Source organism: Balearica regulorum, chromosome 9, assembly GCF_011004875.1.
Source record: "Balearica regulorum gibbericeps isolate bBalReg1 chromosome 9, bBalReg1.pri, whole genome shotgun sequence".
NCBI classification, from domain to species: domain Eukaryota; kingdom Metazoa; phylum Chordata; class Aves; order Gruiformes; family Gruidae; genus Balearica; species Balearica regulorum.
In genome coordinates, this window is record NC_046192.1 from 6418183 (window position 1) to 6439130 (window position 20948).

Sequence of the window (20948 nt, forward strand, 5' to 3'; positions counted from 1 at the left end):
CCGCGTCCGTCACACAGGCAGAGCGGAGATTTTTTTAAGTAACAAATGTACTTTTTTATTTTTGAAACAAAAATATCGTTTTCGGCTTAACAATAGCCGGATCTCGCTGAATGAAGCCTTTGCATATTTTCCTGTTTTAATTGGTTGTATAATAAACAGTCCTGACCCCGCACTCTCTTTTCAATGAGTTCAGGGTGAAACGCGGACCATGGGACTGGAAATGACTTGTTCACCACTTAAAACACGGACAAGAATACCAGGAATCAGGCGGTATTAAACAGCCGCACCGGCCGGGGCGGGAGGGGGGCGCAAGGTGAGAGCTCTGTGTGTGTGTGTGTCTCCTCCCGGATCACGGCTCTGCCCTGCCCGCAGCCACCGGCACCGGCACCCACCCGTCCCGGGCACGACGAGAGGAGCCGGGGCGCCCTGGGGCGCGACCGCTCCCTTGGGGTCCCTCGGCGGCCAGCTATCGGGCGGCTGCCCCCGCGCTCCCGCTGGGCCGCAGACAGAGGGCAGCCGTGCCGTGCCGTGCCGTGCCGTGCCGTGCTGGCGGGGAGCGCTCCCGATGCCGAGGGCTGTGCCACTCTTCGAGCCCGGCCAGGGCTCGAGGGCTGCGCAAAGGACCGGAGAGGAAGAAACCCTGCGGCCGCAAACAGCCCTCCGGGCCTGGCACTGTCCCGGGGGCTGGAGCAGCCAGGGGGACGGTGGGAGCAAACCCTTCCCCTCCCCCGAGGGGCACGGGCAGCTCCGGCAGTGGCTAAGGCGGATTGCTTCCACGCCCGCTCCGTGCAGGGAGAAAACAGCCCTCGCTCTTCTGCTTTCATCTCTCGCCAGCGTTGCATAAAGCTGGAACCGCTCCGGCAGGGCAGCGGCGACAACTCAACCGAGCCAGCGGTCCTGAGCCCCCCTGGCCCGGCTCCGGCCTCCGGAACAGACCCGCGGGGTGCAGCAGCCGCGAGGCCGGAGGAGGCTCCGCGCCGCGGTGCTGGCCCGGGGAGCACGTCCCGCTCCGCAAAACGTTCCTCCTGCCGTCATTTATATAACGGGGAAAGGCCTTACACAACGCACAAACCCAGCTCTTGCCAAGAGTCCGGAGCTCGGCCGCTCGCTTTCCCAAGGGGCGGACGGGGCTGGGTGGCGGCGCGGCCCGGGGGCAGGTGGGAGCCGCCGAAGGAGCTGTGTAGCGGCCCAGGGCGAGGGAACGCTCAGCCGCTGCGGGCACCTCGTGGCCCGCGCCGTTGGCGCTCAGGAGGCTGCTTGCACGGGGGCTCGGTACAGAGCCCTTCTCCCGCCCAGCCGCTGCCGTCCCAAGTGCCACTGTCCCGAGATGCGGGCCCAATCCTGCACAGCCGCAAGGCTGCCCAGCGGCCTGGGCTGGGGGGCGCGGGGAGGCAAGGCTCCTACGGGAGGCTCAGTCCCTGCCTGCCAACGCCTGGGTGTTTGTTAGCGCACAGCGAGGTCCCCGGCGGCTCCTCACGGGCCGGTGCCTGCTGTCCAGGCAAACACCAGCGAGCAGGGACGTGGTGGCCGCCCCCCTCCCCACGCCGCCGGGACCTAAACGGGAGGCCCGGCCGCTCCCGGCAGCGGGGCTGGCCGGAGACGCCGGCCGAGCTCTCGCTCCGACTTCCCGTCCCGTCTGCGGACGGCCGAGGGCAGAGCGAGGAGGCGCTGCCGGGGGCACGGCCGGGCTGGAGGCAGTCCGGGGCCCTGCCAGCCCCATCCCGCCGGGCCCGGGCGGGGGAGCGGTCCGCATCGGGGGCTGCCCGAGCGATCCTGAGGGCAGGGTGGAAGGAGGGGGTTGCAGCCGTGCCCAGGACACGGTGGCTGTTTAACAAACCACGCGAGTTTACATTCAGTGCAGCCTCTGTTTATAAAATACAGAAAACGATCGTGAAAACATCCTACAGGCGCGACGGCGGCACCGGCTGGCTTGGGGACGCGCTGCTGCCGGGGCGCTGCGCAGGGGGCTCGGGGCGAAGGCGAGCGGAGCTCCGGGCGGGCACAGGCACACCGGCAGACGGACAGGCCCCCGGTTTGGCAGGAGGAGCCGCCTCTCCCGGCCCTGCCCGCCCACATCGCTCCCCTGGCGGGCGCAGGCCCCAGGGAGGGGCAGCGAAGAGCCCCCGGTGGGTGAAGGCTGAGGGCACCTTTGCCTGCCCCCCAACTGCCCCCCACTCCCGCACCGCGCCCTCATGGCAGCGACTGCCCGTGACCGAACGGCAGTCAAACGCGCTGCCTCTCCGTATTGACACAGCCGGGTGCTGGTCACGCACGGCGGGCCCCGGCTCTCCCCGGCGGCGCCACTGCCTGGAGACGCCGCGGGATTCGGAGCAGCCCCGGGGGCCGCACGGCCCTGCCCGGTCCCGGGCTGCCGCCGCCTCCCCCTGTACCTAAGCACCTAGGCACCGCCAGGTATCCTTCCAAAGCCAGCGAGGCCCCAGCCGGCCCCGAGCGCTTACCAAGGGCGTTGCGCTCCCGCCCTCCTTTCGCCCCGTGCCCACCGCCGGCGGCGGGGGGTGTGTGTGTAGCGGGCCCCTTGTGAGCTTGCCATGGCCCCGACGTACCACGGAGACAACAAGCGGGACTAGCGGTATACATCGAAGCAACAGGCAAGGCCCTGAGCCCTCCGGTGCAAGGCTGCAACCCACAGGCAGCCGCTGGGCTGTCAGGGCCGGTCGCCGCGCTCTCCCCGCGCTCCTCGGGGCATGCGAGCGGTGCCGCCTCTCCCGCCCGAGGGCCCCGGGCAGGTCAGAGACCCCGGGCGAGCGCCCCGCTCCCGGCAGCGGCGGGCAGGGCCACGGGTCCCAAAGGCGTGAGTCGGGGCTGTGTCCCATGTGCGCTGGCAGCCTCGGTGCTGTCCGCCGCCCCGCTCCGGCCTGTCGCCTCCCGTTACATCGATGTTCGTGCAGGGGCTGGGCTCGCTCCTTCTCTCCCGGTCACCGGGGCAGCACCTCGGCCCCGCAGCCCCGTGCACGCAGCGCGGAGAGGCCGCGGAACCGGCGCCGCACAGCGACCCCGTTTGCCGCGGCCCCGTGTCTCTGCCCGCCCGGGAGAGGAGCCTCTCGGCCGCACCACCGCTGTCAGCGCCCTCCCGCTCGGGCCAGGGCCTGGGGACCGGGTGCAGGGGGCACAGCAAGGGCCTCCAGCCTGCAGCGAGGCCGGGCTGGCCGGGCGGGTGGCCCCCCAGCCCTTCTCCCCTGGCCAAACCAGCCGAGCTGCGCCGCGGCAGAGAAGCGACCGGTCCCCGCGTCCCCTCACTGATTTCTGCGACCAAACTGGAGGCTACTGCTTCCTTCCGCGCAGAGAGCCTGCAGAAAGCCCTGCCGGAGAGGGAGAGCGTCAGGCAGCCGGGCAAGGGCCTGTCTGCACCCAGCGCCCGCGGGTCACGTTTCCCGTGGGCTCTGCCGCAGGCCTCCGGTAGCGGGAGGGGAGTGCTCACCCCCGGTACCGGGCTTCGCCCCTGGCATCCCCTCTGCGGGGGAGCGAGCTGCCCGCTCAACCCGGAACAAGCGCAACACTCACATCTCCGCTCCCGCCGGCGGGACAGCAGGCCTGGCCCAGGCTGGCGTCCAGTGGGACCCCCGCTGCGCCCCGGGCCGGCACCGGGCGGGGGCCACTCCGCTTGCCCCACCGTCCCGTCCCCTCCTGAGCCCCCAGGCGCCCGCGCAGAGGCCGCTGTCTGCGGGCGCAGGCAGGCTTTGAAGCGAGGCCCAGGCCTCGGGAGCGCCGCTGCGGGAGCCATCGGCCCGGCGAGGAAAGCGAGACCGACCAGCGGCTCCCAGCACCGGCACCGGCTGGGGCCCACATGGGGCGCGGGCCCCGCCGCATCGCGGCCGAGCCGAGCCCGGGCCGCAAGAGGTCTGCCGCGGCCCCGAGCGTGCGGGGCAGAAACGAAAGTGGAGCCGGGGTCTGCGGCGGGCACAGCCTGCAGCACTGCACGGAGGGCTCTGCCTCCCGGCGCCCCGGGAGGGCCGGGCACTCGGGAGAGGTGCTGGCGGCTGCCCGCGCCCCGGAGCGGAGGCGCTCCCAGTCCGTCCCCCCCCCCCCCAGTCCCCCTCCGCGCCCGCGCCACACGCCCCCGGTGCCAACGAAACCGTCCCCGGACCTTCTCGGCGGCTGCCAAGGCAGCACCGGGCCGCCGGTCGGCGCGGCCCCGCCGGACCTCTCCCGCCGGTGCGCAGCCCGCCGCGGAGCTTAACGGAGCCGACAGAGCGCCCAAGCACACCCCGCGTATTTCCCGCAGCGGAGCGGGCGTGCGCGGCAGCGGAGAGCGCTGCAAGGCCGCTACCGGGGCACGGGGTCGGGAATGGTGCCCGCCGCCGGGAGCTGGCCGGGGAGCGCGGAGCGACCCCGGCACCCGTCGCCCGCCCTGTTCTCCGCTGCTGCTTCTCGATCCCGAGCGCGGAAGAGCGGAGTGAAATAAAACGATGTGAAAAGAAGGAAAGGCGTTTTATTGGAGACTTTACAACGCTAGAAACTACAATAAAAGTGCTAGTTCACTCTAGAAAAGTTGGTCCCAAAACGGTACTATGCCACGGCATCTATTAGCTTACATAAACATTTATAAAATCGCTATGAACTGGCCCCTGTATTACAAACGCTTTTTTTTTTTTTTTTTCTCCCCTCCGCATTAATCTATGTAAAATGGAAGGATCAAAACTTTTTAAGAAAAAGGGCAAGCATTCAAAAGCAGAACCTACCGGAAAATCCATTTTGGGCCAGATTTGGGATCAAAAAAACGAAGGTCGTTTAAACTTACATTATTATAATATGCACACGGAAAATTATTCCAATTTATAGGAAACCGTCTTTTTTTTTTTTCTATAACATCAAAATATTTTTTTAGACCTATATAAAATTACTTTTAAGACCTCAGAGGACATTGTCTCCTTTAAAAAATATATTTATCGCTGCCGAAACGTTTCACGAATGACCCTGGTGGGTTTTGTTCGTTGGTTTCTAATAACCAGCAATATCACACATCTCCTGCTGTTACAGCAGTCCCCACGTAAGTACTATTTTGACGAAAAGCCACAGCTCAGAAGAAGCGCAGTGCTTTGCAGACCGAGGAAGAAAAAAAGAGAAGATGAAAAGGAGGAGGACGAGCACCGCGGGCACACGGCAGTGTCTAGGCCCCGCCAGCCCCGCACCGCCACGCGTGGAAATACCTCCGCTATTTACAAGCTTCGCTTTACTCTCCCCAAGGCTGAGCCCGAAAACATTACGGCCGAATTATAAAGGAGCAGAATTTTGAGGGCTAAACAGCCTATTTTTAATTACATGCTCCCTCCTCCCCCGCCAAAACCCCTCACAAACGGACAAGCAGAGAAACGAACGGTAAATCCGAGCTCGCCTAGAAACGAGCCGGCCCGGCCACCGCCGCGCTCGGCGCAGCCCCGCTGGGGAAGCTCCCACACTTACACTGCCTTCTCCTCACCGTAGGACGGCTCCTACACTACACGCGGAGCAGGGCTACTGTTTCCCCACCGCAACAGTTTGGGCACAGAAAGAGGAAAGTCCGCAGCTAGAGAGGAGGAGTAGAGACACGAGAGCCCAGGAGAACGCGGCGGGAACGGAGAGGGGCAGCGGGGCCGGGGCAAGGGCATTTCTGCGGCGGCGGCCGGCCGGAGCCTCCCTAGATGTCTATGCGGGAGTGCAGGGCGCTGTGTTTGCTGTCGTGCTCCCAGTAGGAACAGTGCATCATGGACAGCTCGGCGGGCTGACGGGCGCAGGCGAACTGGAGGCCGGCTCCGTTCGCGGCCGGGGCCGCGGGCGGCGCGGGGCTGGCCGGGCTGAGCTGCTGGGGGTGGTGGGCGTGCGGGTGGTGGTGGTGACCCATGCCGTTGTAGGAGTTCACCATGCTGGGCAGCGCCATGCTCTGCACCCGCGAGTAAGGGCTGTAGGACGCCGGGCCCGAGAGTCCTTTCACATTGACGGGGCTGACGTTCCCGCCAGACATCTGGCAGGAGGTGTAGGGCATGGGCGCGGGGGGCTGCGCCAGGGGCCACGAGTTGTTCATGAAGGTGGACTGCAAGTACTTGGGCGGGGAGAGGTAGCCGTAGCTGTCGGGGCTGAAGAGGGTCTTGCCGGGCTGGAAGTGGGTCGGGGGCGGCCGGAAGGGCCGCTTCATCCTTCGTCTCCTGCGGTAGTTGCCCTTCTCGAACATGTCCTCGCAGGCGGGGTCCAGGGTCCAGTAGTTGCCCTTGCGCTCGCCGCCACCCTCCCGGGGCACCTTGATGAAGCACTCGTTGAGGCTGAGGTTGTGGCGGATGCTGTTCTGCCAGCCCTTCTTGTTCTTCTCGTAGAAAGGGAACTTGCTGATGATGTACTGGTAGATCCCGGACAGCGTGAGCCTCTTCTCCGCGCTCTCCCGGATGGCCATGGCGATGAGGGCCACGTAGGAGTAGGGGGGCTTCTGCGAGGGGTCCGGCTTCTCGGGGCCCTTGTCGGCGCTCAGCTCTTCCTTGCCCCGCTCCGGCTCCTTGCTGCCGCTGGTGTCATGAGCTAGCAGCGCCACCGTGTCCTCCTCGCCGTCCGGGTAGCTGCTCATCATGGTGCCCCGCGTCCGCCGCCCGGGACGCGCAGCGCAGACCCGCGCGGTGCGGAGCGCTGCCCGGTGCGCGAAGCCCGGTGCTGGCGGCCGTTCTGCCCCGCACTCGCCGGGACGGGGGCCGAAGCCGCGACGGAGATCGGGAGGCGCCTCTCGCGGCGCCGCTGGTCCGTGCAGCGCGGCGGCGGCGGCGTCCCTGCCCCCGCGGGCTCCGCTCCCCTCTGCCGCCGCGGCCGGGCTCTTTTCTGATTTGTATGGGCCCGGCCGAGTTCCGCTTTCGTCAGGAGCCCGCTCCCCTATCGCCGCCGAGCCGCTGGGCACGGCCGAGTTCACCCCGCAGTCACGGCGCCGCGCTCAGCCCCGAGCACACGCGGCCCGACGTGGCCCCGCGGAGCGGCGCGGAACCGCCCCGGCTCGGCCGCGCCGCCGGGGGCGGGGGACGTCCGGGGGGGTGGGGGGGCGCGGAGCAAGCCTCCGCCGCAGCCACCCGCCCGGGGAGTCCGCCGGGGCCCGCGGCGCGGCGCTCCCCTCCCGCCCGGCGAGGGGCCGCGCTGGAGGCGGTGGGTGCGAGGGGGTGTGCCCGCAGCCGCGGCTCTCGCCCCTGCCCCGGCGGCTGTCACACGTCCAGCCGTACACGCGGTCGCGTTTATATGTCTTGGCCCCAGGCCCCGCCAACCGATCGCGCCCGGGGAGCACAAGGAGGCTGTTGCTGCTCCCTGCAACTCCGTCCTTGCAGCTCTTATTTGCAGGAGGCAGAGAGCGAGAGATGTCGTGTCGTTCTTTCTCCCTCCCCGCAAAGTACGCGCAGGCACCCAGCGCTGCAGGGCTGAAAGACGCCCCGAGGGCCGGCGCAGGGTGGCGAGGCGGGGGATGGCGCACCGGGCAGCTTTCCTGCTCGTTTCCCTGCAGGGCTCCGGCTTATTTCACACGGTTCCTGGAGCAGCTTATGTGGCACCGGCATTCCCCATCTCCTTCCCCTTTTCTGTCTTTAGGTAAAGCGTCCTCTAGCAGCAGAAAGGCAGTCTCAGCTGGCCCGAGCACAAGAGGTGCCGTGTAATAATAAATCATAAACACGGGGCTGCTCCAGCCGCAGTTACAGAAGCGGGTAGGCGGACAGAGGATGCTTTGCACTGATTTGTAACGGAGCCTTCAGCCCGATCCTCGGGAGCGAGGCGGACTGTCCCCCCGATCTCCCCCAACAGACCACGCGGCCGCCGGCAGCCGCAGGAGCCGTGCCGAGCTCCGCGGGGCCGGGGCTACCTGCGCTCCCCAACCGGGGCCCCCACTCGGCCCTCGGGGCCCGGCGCTGCAGTGAGCCGGCTGCTGCTGGTATACGGCTCCGCTCCGGGGATTTGCCCGCACGGACCTGCCCTGCCCTGCCCTGCCCTGCCCTGCCCTCCCGTACTCAAGCACAACTCGACGTTTCCCCTCTCGGGCTGCCCCGAAGGGACCCTCGGAGGAGCTACACGTACACCTCAGCGCCCACAGATCCGCGGGCCGGCAGGTCGCGGCCCTCAGACTCGCTTCTTTCTCGAACGTGAACCGCTGCACAGCGCTATTCCCCGCCCCGCGGATTTTACGTGCTATATCAGTTTTCGTAACCAAACGCAAGCCCAGAGGGCTGGCAGCTCTCGAACAGCACGCCCGGTGCAGCCGGCCTCTCCCGTCGGGGTGCCCGGGATCCCATGCACGGATCTCTAGTTCCCCTGCCCGGCCAAGGGCACACGGGTTCCTGCTCCCCTCCCCGGGAGAGGTTATTTGTGAGTGAAGGCAGTCGAAGATGTAGAAACGTATTTTAAGTGAGAAATAAAATAGCCCTTCGGGGAGCTATTTTATTTTTATATATATCAGTATATTTCTCGGTTCAAACATGTTTCTGCATCTTCGCCTGTAGCCATAAAACAAGTCCCTTTCTCTCCCACCGGCGAAGAAACGCATACCCTAAAGCCTGAACTGCATAAATTTGGTCACAGAACCGAGGCCCCTGTATTTCCGCACACAGCCGCGGAACAGCGCACGCCGTCCCTAAGCACTCTCCCAACGCACCCGAACGAAACTACGAAGGGATGGGGCCCGCAGGAGAGACGCTCTCCGGGGTGTTGCTCCCCGGCCGGGCCCCGGCGGCTCGCTCCGCGCAGAGCAGCGGGACAGCCGGAGCCAGCTGTGCCCCGCCGCCGCCCGCCGGAGCGGCGCGCCCGGGACCGGCGCTGCCGGGCTCCCCAGGGCCGGGGCTAGCTTCTTTCTGTCGGCCACCCATGCTGCTCTCGGCGCTCCCCTTCACCGGCATTTCCGCGGCAAGGGCTGGTGCAGGTGTAACAGCACTGCTGCGTGTGTCATCACCTCCGCCAAATGGCAGATTCCTCCCTTTTCACTCCTAAGCCGGGCATGCAGGTCCTCACCACGGCTGGCTCGCTCGCTCGCAGAGGAAATTTGACATCTGAGGGGCTTGTTTGGGGTTTTTTGACAGCCCCACCGAGGGGGATTTCGGATGAACACCAGGGCAGAAGCTCAGCCCAGCGCTGGGAGCGGCGATCGGGCCGAGCAGCGGCAAAGGTGAGCGCGCAGCCCCGTGTGCGGCTACTCGAAGGTTTGACACAAGGGCAGGCAGGCACCGCCGGGCCCTCTCCTCTCCCCGCTGCTAATTCGGCAGTTCTTGGAATATTAACGAATCACCCGAAAACGTAGGAGCACGCCACTACAGCTGAGCCTGGACGCTGTAGCTGCAGTTGAGCGGAGAGCTGAGGTCTTACGGCACTCACAGAAATACCGCAGCGAGGGGAATGCAAGTAACAGGGACGGGGAGCGAGCAGAGGGGGGCGCGGGGAGCTCTTCCCCGGTGAAGGAGCGGGGGATCTCGCCACAACCCCGGGGGAGCGGCCCGACCGCACGGTGGCTGCCCGCCGGTGCGCCCGAGCGATCCCGCGCCCCGCCGGCCGCCGCTCCTGGGGCCGGGCACGAGTTTAACAAACTCGGAGAAAGCGAATGCAGAAGGAGGCAGAGGAGCTGCTCCCGGACCGGGCCTGCAGCCGCCCTCTGGGATAGGGGAAGCAGAAGGGGAGCTAGCAGTGGAGGGGGGCTCACGGCACCGGTGCCCGGACGCAGCTCGCTGCGGCGAGGGGCAGATCCCACCGCGGGACGCTGAGAGGCGGCGGGGAAAGGGCTCTCGCTTTTTTTCACACGAGAACAGAAGAACCCCGGCCCCAGCCCGTTCCCGGTGCAGGGAAGCCGAGAAGGAGGCGGGCAGGGCGCGGCTCAGCCCCGGCTGCACAACCCCGCTAAGAAGCGCCCCGAGAGGGGCTGCAAATCGGGGCTTTGCCTTGCTTCTCCGGTACCGAGCCAGGCCGGGTCCCCCTTCCCGAACACAGCGCAGCACCCTCCAACTGCGGCTCCAAGTCCGGTATTCCGGCTGAGCCCGTACCGGCGGAGGGAACTGCCGTGCGGAGCGGGGCACGGCAAGCGACGGGAGTCTCAGCCGAGGGCACCGAGGAGCGCCGCGGGGGACACGGGGCAGGGCGCCGCCCCCACGCCGTGCACCGGCAGCCTGGACACGGCTTCCCACGAAAGCCGTTCTTTCAGCTGCAGCACTAATAAGACCCGAGTAGCCTGAGTGCTTTTTTTTTTTTTTTTTTTTTTCTACTCACCCCAGTGCAGGCAGCAGAGCTGATTTCTACCTGGAAGGTTTGGGGTTGATTTGTTTGAAAATGTGGCAAGCTTCCTCTCCCAAACTTTCCCCCCCCCCCCTCTCTTGGAAAGAAAACGTGTCTCTGGCTCGGAGCGCCCCGCTCCCGTTCGGCCAGCGCAGCCAAGCCGCCGCCTGCAGGCACCGGAGCAGGGCTCCCTCCTCCCGCACCGAGACCCGGACGGGGACAGGGGACGCAGCCCCTTTGTCTGTGCTCCGGATTCTACTCCGCTCCCGGGGACGGACACACGGCTAGCGCTGCGGTGCAGCCGTAAGTAACCACCTTTCGGGACCGCTCTAGCCCGCAGCACACAGCGATCGTAACTACATCAACTCGTATAAATTAGCCTCACGTAGGAAGCACGGACATGGATCTAAAAGCGCTCCCAGGCGCACCTTGTTCCGCGCTCCGCTTCCCCGACGAGCGGGACCCGCCGCGCCGGCGGAGCGGGACTCCGGGAGGCGGGCAGGGCCGGCGGCGCGCTCGGTCCCCGCGGCACCCGCAGCGCCTTTCCCTTCCTCGGCACAGCTAGCAAAGCAGCCGGGACAGGGCAGTCACCGCGGCACCGGTTCAAGTATTTCTAGTTTCTTCCCCTTTTTTCTCTTCCTTTCACAAACAGTACTGCTCTAAGATGGTGGAGTATTTATTCCCATAACAAACGGAGGAGAATAAGGTTACGTGTAAACCCGGCGTGCCGAGCTCTGTCCTGCACCCCGGCGCTCATAAGAATTAACAAAATGTACCGCGGGAAATAAAACATTTTGGCCTCAATGAAAATTCATCAGCTTGAATCTATTAAAAGGCCGGAAGATGGAGGCGTTTTCCTGAGCTACCTACGCGCGGGAGCTCCGTGTGCCTGTGGGCAGAGGAGCGCGGAGCTGCCGCGGGAACCGGCGCCTCCAGCCCCGCAGCCCGCGGGCAGCCCGGGCCGGGCCCGCCGCCGCCCGCCGCCGCCCCGCTTCCTCTCCAGTGCCCGTTTCACTCCCTTTCTAAACGACACCTGAAGGCAGGGCTCGATCCTGGAGGTGCTTATTAGCGGCACAGCACTGGCTACCAGAAATAATAATCTTTGCAACCTCAACGCATCCACTCTGTGAGACAGAATTGCGCGCGTGTCACTAGTCCTTTTAGACCCTCAGCTTTCGTTTTCAGAACCTCTGCAGACCACTTGGCCTGCAGATCACCTCCCTCATCTAGGGACACCAGAAACACACACACACAATCCTACTCTCCCGTCTATTCAGGATTCCCAGCAGCACAGTGCTGAACATTTCACAAACGCTCTTTAATTACATTACTTGGCGTGTGACGCCAGAACAAGGAAATATTCACCTGGCAAGTGTCTTCTTCTGCATGAATGAGTATCATTGTCAAAACCTTGAGCATATATAGGTGCGTATATGTTTTGCAGTGGAGAGTTTAGTTTCTCGTTTATACTGTAAAGCTAAAAATTCTGGTAGCTTCAGGCTTGTTTTTACAAGCTCCCAGCCGTACAAGGATTTCTGTTTTTACAGGAAAAACTAAGCAGTCCATAGACCATGATGGCTGTACATCCATAATGTGAGCTTCATGAGGAACAGAGCAACTTTATTATGATCTGGACTGAAATCACATTGAATAAAAGCCCATCTAACAAGGCCTGAGGGAAAAGTCACAAATGGGCTCAATTCTATACCCACTCCAATGGGAATTTTAGAGGGAAAGGTTTTAGGATCAGGAGAGTAGATTTCCCCCTTCAGCTGACACTATGAAGATAGTTTTCACTGTTCCATTTCATTTGGAGCCTATTCCTACTACCTCTATATCCAAGAAATCTATTTCATGAGAAAAGGCAGCTCCAACCTTTTCCCCCTCTTATATTTCTACTTCCTCTCCTCTATTCAGTTTCTTTTCTGTAGCCTGAGCTGGAGTCTTCACTAGGGCATATTTGTTTATGCTTAGAGAACAGGCCTACAGGAAAACAAACTATATATTTCACTCTACCATTTGGTAGTTCCTTTCTTTCATCTGAAAACACAGCCTGATCTGGGGAAGGTTCTTGAATTCACACAACCGGTTACATGATGAAATGCAAACAGTTTCTTGTGGTATTAAATGGCAGCCCGCAGCAGAGTTCAGGTTGGCTGTTATGGATTCACTAGTTACGGCTCTGCAGGATAATCCTGTGTTACTGCCATCCTGCAGTTAGTGGCCTACAGCAATGCTGCCGAATGCTGCAAATAAAAACAAACAAGCCAGCCTTCTCTTTTTAGACAGAGCAGAAATTATGTCTCTTTAGGAAGCTCGAAGCAAAGATCGTTTGTATCAGTCTGACAACTTCCAAAGCAAGCTGCTCTTTCTAGCATGTCAGAATCGATGCTTATTTTTTCTACAAAGTATGGGTGGGGAAAAAAAAAAAAGGAACTAAAAAACTCGAACCATACAAGTCCACTCATGTCCAGATCACCCTGAAGTTGCAAATTAATAGCATTGTGCAACAAAATTAGAGCCAAAGCAGGCTTCTCCCATTGTTGCTGCAGAGATACACTGTTTAACAGATAATTTTTAGGTAATAGAAAAAATCTGCATGCTTGTTTAGACCGTTTTAAAAAAATCGCACCATTAAAGATCCAAGGGAAAATGGTACAAATTTAAGATTATTTGAAAAAAAAGAGGCTTCGAGAAAAATTCTTCCAACCAACCTCATCATCAAAGAGATTTTATATCTTTATTATGTTCTTCTCAGAGAATATGGGTCCCAAACTGTAGCCATGATTCTCTCTGAACTCCTGTAATCTACTCAAGTCTGTTTTCAGCAGGGTCTAGGATGTTACTGCTTTGAGGAAATAATATTTGAAAAGATTATTTAGATTACAAGTTGAAACTCTTAAATTTAGGAGACACAGATCCACCAAGATAATATAGCAAAATAACTGCAGGGTTAGTGATTGGGAGAAGAGCAAATCCTCACCTGATAAAACTGCTGACAAAAGCCCTTTTAGAGAGACAGTCATACCGGCAAAGCTGTTTTAGTCTGGAGAGCCCGTACAACAGGCTTGAGGTTAAAATAAGCTCTAGCAGTTGACAACATCAGCTAGGTTTGTTCCTACTGGGAGTCCTCTGCTGTGTCAGTATATGGGGATACTCATGCTCAATCTCGTGCCAAGGGCTTCCACTCCTACAACAGACCTGTCCAGATGGGGACATGCTTGCACATGTTTGCAGCTACGCCGATTTTAGTTTGAGTAACTCGTGGTGACTCACTCAGGCCACTGAATTTGGGCAGCACGTGTGTATTGTGAATTCAAGTTTTGTCTTTAGCAGTTTCTTGAGAATTTGTGCTGGGCATGTTCAGTGCTCTCTGTCCACTTTCCGCAGGCTCCTGCAGGAAGGTGCTGCCATGGGAGCAAAGCTATACAGATATAGGAACGTACTGTAAAATCCACATGGATACTCAGATTTTGCTATCTGCATTATGACCAGTAAGTCCCGTCCTTTTCCATTTCTGAGCAACTAGAAGCAGTTGGACTTGGGTAAAGCTAAGTAGTCATGCCCCAAGGTCTTCCAGAACTTGTAGAAGGGGCTAGATTAGTCAGGAACAGGGTGTTTTTGTTTTAAAATAGACTCTCCACATCTGGAGTTTATGTACATGTTACCTATATAAACAATTTGTGAATAACTCCATATAAGCACAAGCTTCTCCCCCATCTGCTTGTTGAACAGAAGCCCTGGCTGAAACACTCAGAGAATACCCTGCCAGATCCAGAGGGCAGAGTTAAGGTGAGAGAGGACTACAATGCCCCTGCAAGCTGCATCCACCTCCTCTTAAAAACTTGAAGTGTTAGATGCCGCCCACATTCAGGAAGAATGCACACAGAGCCCGCATGAACTGGGACACTAAAGCCATTTCTGTTTTCTAAATTCTGCAGTTGGAACCGGTGCACTTGACAATCTACCCCCTCCCAACTCTAGCTGTGCCTCTACTGAGTACATGCTGCACTTTAAAACAATTAGAAGCACAAGTTTATTTCCTTTTAAATGTAACTACTATGTTTCTAAAAAGATTATAGGATTGCAAATTATATAACTAGGGTTGATCTGAGAACAAATCTGTTTTATTGGATCAAACCACATACAATCTCTAGAGAATCAGGTTAAAAGTGGTGTGATGGAACTGATTTTCTTCCTTCTGGAGGAAAAGAGCTAAGCTTTAGGCAAAGTCAACTTCTGATTACATACAGTCCCCCAAAAACTTGAATGCATAACGTGAAAGCATGCACTCATTGGAGACATAAGGTTGTGGTGCCAGTGGAAGGTGGATTTGACCCTCAGACGCCTTTTAAGTCCCCGCATTGTTCCAACCAACCAGTGGGCTTGGAAGCACAATGCAATCCCAAAACATTAGAATTCCCTTCATGCCAAGAACAGAAACCTTGAAGAAGCTGAATATTTCAGTTTAAGCTCAGCCACCTAAAATCTGGAAGTTGATTTTTGTCCATACAATCACCCTGAGGTCTTTTTGTTTATCTCAATCTTATTCCAACCTTCTGAGTATGCAAACCTGAACTGGAAATCTACCAAACTTGAGAGTTTGTATGACATTTCCAGCCTGTCCTACTTTTGACCTGGCCAGAAACATCAGCATATCAGACTTGCTCACAGTTTTCCAGCGTTTCTACTCTTGGTCGCAATGAGAGCAAGGAAATGCAGAGCAGACCAAACAAGAAAAATAATTAACCAAACTTTCTTGGGCTCTCAGAAGGGGCTTGGTTCCAATCCAGTTGAGATGTAGATGAAAGTTCAGTCCATTCATTTTATTACAGTTTGTTTACTTACAGATAATTTCATTTTAAATTGTTTTCCTTTTTTCATCCATTTTGTAGCTATCCCTTGCAACAAATAAAAGAGATACACCCATTATAAGAATAGCTGTTGGAAGAAGTTAAGCCCCACAGGCAAGTCCAGCCTATGCTAAGCACAAATAATTCCACCCTGTGACCCAAGGGTTCGAGTCAAAGGTTCTGTTGGAGCCAGCCAGCACAACCTGGTCAGGCAGCAACAACTGTGTGTGGAAGTCAGGACACAGTAACATCTTCCCGATGGTGTGATCCCAGGCTGGCCGGCACAGCCCACAGAGACGATGCTGATTGGAAAGGGGAAGGGTGAGGATTGCCATAAATTTCAAAGATTCAGCCCATCTCCCAGAGACCTTTGCCAGAACAGCTCTTGCAGAACTCCGGCCAAAGGTACGGGTGTGACAGGGGATAAATACCCTTGGGGCTTATAAGAATAGCCACGATGCCCTCAGTGAGGTTCAGAATGTAAACATCATTTGTGCTATTTAACAACAAAATGCAATTATTTGCAAAATAAATCTCTCTCCTGCTTCTTCCTTGTCCCGTTAGATAGCTACTTAGCTCCATACCATCCATGTTCATCTTCCTCGTGCCATAGGTGTCTCATATTAAGCATGAAATAATATTATTTGCATAGGAAGGCTACTAGCCTGTGTGTCGCATGACTGAATAATGTATTAGGCCAGTTCTGTTCAATGGCTTCGTGTTTGGCTTAGCACTCGCAATGAGCACTAAATACAGAAGCATGTATTGCACTGAACATGTGCTAAAATCTTCAGCAGATATTTGAAATAATAGTTCAAAAAAAATTTAAAATTTATTCTTCTCCTGTGGTTAATTTTTAATGGGCAGGGCAAAAGGCTGAATTTTTTTAACCTTGATTTTATCTGACTTAAATAAATAGCAGAGGAAATGAAGGAGTTTGGCTGTTTCTTTTTTCTTTCTTTAAAAAAAAAATAAATTTTTTTTCCTCAAGTGATTTGTTAGCTTTTAGTGTTTTGTGTATCCTAGCATCCTTTCAGGGAGCAGCTCTAAAAATGTGCAGTGCGTATCAAGGAACAAACGCAGCCCTATGCATGGCTTACACTCCAGTGAGGAGAAATAGGCTCAGCTTCATCCGCTAAGTTAGTTCATTAAGAATTCCAACACTGCTTAAAGCATGAGTTTCTACTATTTGATTGTACGATTGGAATAATATATGGCATTTAAGCAGCATGTCACATTTTGGGCACCTCAAGTATTTTACAAACAGCAAAGGAAGGCATAAAGCAGAGTTTTATTTGCTTTTGGATCCTCCACTGGTCATTTAATGTCACATTTTTGTACATGTGGTTTCTCAAAATTAGGTAATACACATCTTTAAATGCACCTGGAACTCACATGTCTAAATACTGATCATGATTGCTAATGTCAGACCTCTCAGTTTGAAAATATGATATTTAGGGCTTGACCATAAAAGGCATTAAAAATAATGAACGAAGGGCACTTCAACACAGACTTTCAAGGAAGACATTGCTCCCATAAAAAAAAAAAAAAAAAAAAAAAAGAAAGAAACAAAGAAAGAAAGATAGAAAGAAAGAAAGAGTCAGCTATCCTTTAATGCTACATACCCTTGAAGAAATGTTCCTGAGCTCCCTCCAGGAGCAAACCCTCTACTGACCTGTAAAACTGATATAAGGATGTAGAGAGCTGTGTCTCGGTATAAAGATGTAAAGAGCTGTATCTCTTTTCCCTGCTTGTGGGAAGACTGCAAAGTGATAGAAACACCAGGGCTTTTAACCAGGCTTTCAGAATAATACAAAGCTAAATTTTGGTTATTTTGAAGCTAAAAAGGAATTTCCCTCTTGATCTCAAGGGGAGCAGGATTTCCCCTACTGTTTAAGATTCTTCATAATGAAAAGGTACTTTTCTGTTTCAGTTCTTTCTGCTGGGTGAGGTGTTAATCCAGTGCTGTCGTGGCCTTGCAGCCATTTTGCACATTTGCTGGGAATTAACAAAAGGAGAAACTACATTTTATGATACATTTGAAGCCTAGTTTTTCTAATAAACTATACATTTACAAAACAAGTTTTTGCAGCCAGCTTTGGGATTGAAAAAAAAAAAGGCGATCTACCCTTTCATGCTTGTGTCTACACACAGTATCTTGCCTATCTCAGAGGCTTACCACCTTAACGTTACCTATAGAAGGACTAATGTGAGGGACAACCCCATAACTGATTGATTCGTGAAGCTGGTGGAAGTCTGTATTTTGGGAAGCAATTTGTTAGGAGGCTCCCCCTTTCCTGGGAGACTGTTAGATTTTTTTAATCTTTTTTTGTAGGAGAGATTCTTTCCTGAAGCTAGTAAAACACTTTGTTTCTGAAAAAAAGTTCGTTTTTATAAACAATTATTTTCAGCTGAACAACATAACCAAAAATCCCAGCGTGGCTTGAGTTTTTCAGTAGAAAGACCAGCAATTTTTGACAAAAGGCAAAACTGCCTAACTAGTCCTTTGGGCAAGTTTCTCATTTAAACTGTTTTGATACAAGATTTCTGATTAGTACTGCCCTAGGTCTCTGAAGTGTCCAGCTACAATGTATTCTGGGCAGGAGCACAGGCTGGGATCAGGTTTGAGCGATGCACTGGGCGTCTGTGGCTTTGGCTTTAGCCCACAGACAGCGGCAATACGATTGTGCCATGCTGCCATGGAGTACCTCTGCTGCCTCACATCCCAGCCAGAAATCAATCACCAGATAAAATGTTTCAGGGAAGCTTTAGACCAGCAGTAAGTTTTGGTGCTATCTAACTGGAAGAGTCTGTTCACAGTTTGGTCTAGTATTTTAAAAGTGATGTTATTGTGCGGCAGCTCCTGCTATAGCACCTACAATTATTTGCTGGTGGGTTAGAGGCTGCTCCCATCTGCCGTAACAATTGTAAACGATACGGTGCTTCTTGGGTGCACAGCGGGGTTTTTCAGCTACACTGTTTCCTCTCAATTTCAGTGTTTCTGAGAATTGGCAGAGAAGCTATTTATCAGGATCATATGCCCATCACAGCAATCACATCACCACAACTCTGACTAGACCAAAAGAAAAGAAAAAGGAAAAATTGGGCTAATGTAGATAAACAGTGATAACTATAGTCAATCAATAGAACCACTGTGTGCATGACTGAAATTGGCTTACTTGTGCTGTTTCTTCCAATAAAGCAATTCTAAGATCCTTAAGGGCAGGGTGGCTTGCCCCCTCTTACCTCCTTGTATTGATAATAAGCTACCAGGTTCTCCCGCTCTCCTTCCCCCTTTTCTGAAGTTTTACTTCTCAAGTCCCGTTATGCATAGGCTGCAAAGCTTATTTCAGTTCTTTAGCGGCTGCATTAGTCAAACACACAGCAGATGTCAGTGCATTACAAAACTTGGTTTGAGCATAATAAAAGAAGTTACAAACGAGAAACTTAAGCAAGAAAGCAAAAATGCAGGGAACTGCAAAGCTCTGAAGCTATCAGGGAGGTCATTCCTCCGTGTTTGACACTATCTCGTTAAACCACTAACACTAGGAGCATTACTGCAATGTTACAGCTTCTCCTGTTGAACCTTTAAAGTTTTTAAACCTCTTACCCATCCAGGCTTTTTGGGAACTGTAGCACATGCTTCCCAGCTGGTATGGGAAAATGATGCCTAGGTATTTTTTCCCTTTTTGCACAATTCAGACTGTAGAAGTGCAGTAGAGAGTGGAGCAAACTGAAAGCATGGCTGCTGCTTGCTTCATTCTGTAACTAGAGACTCTCTCCCTGCCTTAGCAAAGCCAGCCTAAGCAAAATATTTCCCTGGCCTGGGTGTCACGGTTAAAACAGAGGTGGGTCATTTAGAGTCAAGCTACGCATACCCTAAACCAGACCTCGGTCCTGCTCCTGCTCCTCCTGATTTCGTTGAAGTCGCAGCAATCCAGGAACAAAAGAGAGATCCAATTAAAGGCCTCCCTTGTTTTCCCCAGAACAGAGCGCGCCCTGGAAAAATAAACAGCCGCTCTCCCCCTCCGGGAGCTGCACAGATAAAGCCGCGTGAGTGCGTAGGGACCCTTGGGCGATAAGGCACATTCTCAGGAAGCCGAGGACACACACCTCAGTCCAGGGGGCTTCCTTACTTTGTACACCCAGTTTCCCTGCATGACACAGATCATTGTCTGGCAGTGGAAAGCTTCAGCTCCAGAAAGCAGCTCACATCCAAATGCCTCGCAGGAAACTGCAGAGGTTTTGGTTTTGGTTTTTTTTTTTGGTGTGCGTCCTTCTTGGAGAAGCAAAGCAGAATGTTTATCTTTCTTATCTCAGAAAGGAAACCTATGGGAAATGCTATGCCATATTCTCCACTGTTCTCCTGTCATATAATTATAATGCATTACACAGAGCACAATCTTTTTGAAAATCAGTAGGGCTAATGAGAAGACAATCCCTTATTAGAAGGTGCTTTCCTTTTCTTTCCAAATTCTACAAGTCTCATTTGAGTAGCCATTGGTATAAAACCAAAAGATGAGCTAAATGTTTGTGTCAGGAAAACACAAGTACCCTGAGTGTCCCATGGCATTAGGAGAATAATTGTTACACAAGGCAAATCTCTTTTCCCCAAATAAGGAACCTAGACCAGATTTTTTTCAGACTTCAAAGAAAGAACACAGTAGGGTCTCTCCACTGCCAAATTGCTAAGTGGAATAAAAAATTGTGATTTTGCCATTAAATACTTGGTATAAATTCAAGTGTTTTTTTTTTTTTTTTTTTTTTTTTTTTTTTAAAAACAGCAACGCCATTACATTCTATATTGGAAAAGGATAAATTAGAATTTCAAAGGCTCTAAGCGGTCACTGGAGAAGAAACTGCACACACAACGCTTCTGCACCATAATGCACAGCTTACATCATTTATGATCACAAACCCCACTAAGCTATGTTCTATATATTATTGAGGTCAGCACAGATTATACAAAGAAGCATCTAGCACTGATGAGCGGTATGTGCCTTATGTTCTGCCAGCAGAATTTTCCCTTGAAGATTTACTACAAAGCTCACAGTATTTCTCTAAATTCCACTGCATTAGATTAAAAATAAACTCAGAAATAGTTGGGAAGGCTGACATGAACATCTCTAATGGACTTTAATTTTCTTAGGGAAATACTTAATGAAAATCTGCTGAAGATGATACTGAGACTATATAAGAAGACGGTAACAAACCCAGCTGTTCAACACTGCTTCAGAAACTTTAAAGAGCTCAGGACTAGATTTTAAAGAGTTAAACACATACTGATAGGCACAAATATGTATTGTAAGGAGTGCTTGGCACACTGTCGGCACCACTGTGACTAAGAAACAGATCTTTAAAAAAAAAAAAATATCTGCTGAACTTTTTTTTAAATTTAGCTACTTGTTACCAGACCTAGATGGGAATCAAAGTTCTTCAAAAGAAGGTACAATCCATATTATTTTCTGTTTCTGCAGCCTATACTCCTCAGGACTGTCTACAGAGACACACTCAGGAAATTATACTGAATTAATGTTTAAAGTGGATTAATTAATTGGCCTCAGTCCCCAACTTATTCGCAATCAAGATGCTTTCAATTTAACTAAGTTAAAGGCAGTTTAGAGCACTCAAATTCCAAAAAGAATTCCTACACAGGATTTTAATGCCATTAATTTGTTTAAAATTCACATTCTCACTTCATTTTTTTTTTTAAGCCTTCCTATGTAAATGGCCGCTAAGACAACACAGAAAAAGGAGTTTGGATAAGTAAACTTGTCATTTTTAAAGTAAACAAATAAAGTGTTTAATATCAGCAAATGTTCCCAAATCATTTCATGAGGGCTCTACATGCAAGCTTTGAAAATGTGCTGGTTTTTAAAGCAAATGTCAATACAGCAG

General features: G+C 54.2%; 1 protein-coding gene and 1 long non-coding RNA gene across 2 annotated transcripts in view; both read right to left on the bottom strand.

The window, feature by feature from the left end:
• The window catches only part of LOC142602905 (uncharacterized), a 195071-nt gene that overhangs the window by 18907 nt on the left and 155216 nt on the right, over window positions 1–20948 (bottom strand). The gene's annotated exons all lie outside the window — the stretch shown is intronic.
• Window positions 4440–6925, bottom strand: FOXL2 (forkhead box L2). Its single transcript, XM_075760940.1, has one exon. It carries the CDS (start codon window positions 6551–6553, stop codon window positions 5636–5638), a length of 918 nt encoding a protein of 305 aa, XP_075617055.1. The 5' UTR covers window positions 6554–6925; the 3' UTR covers window positions 4440–5635.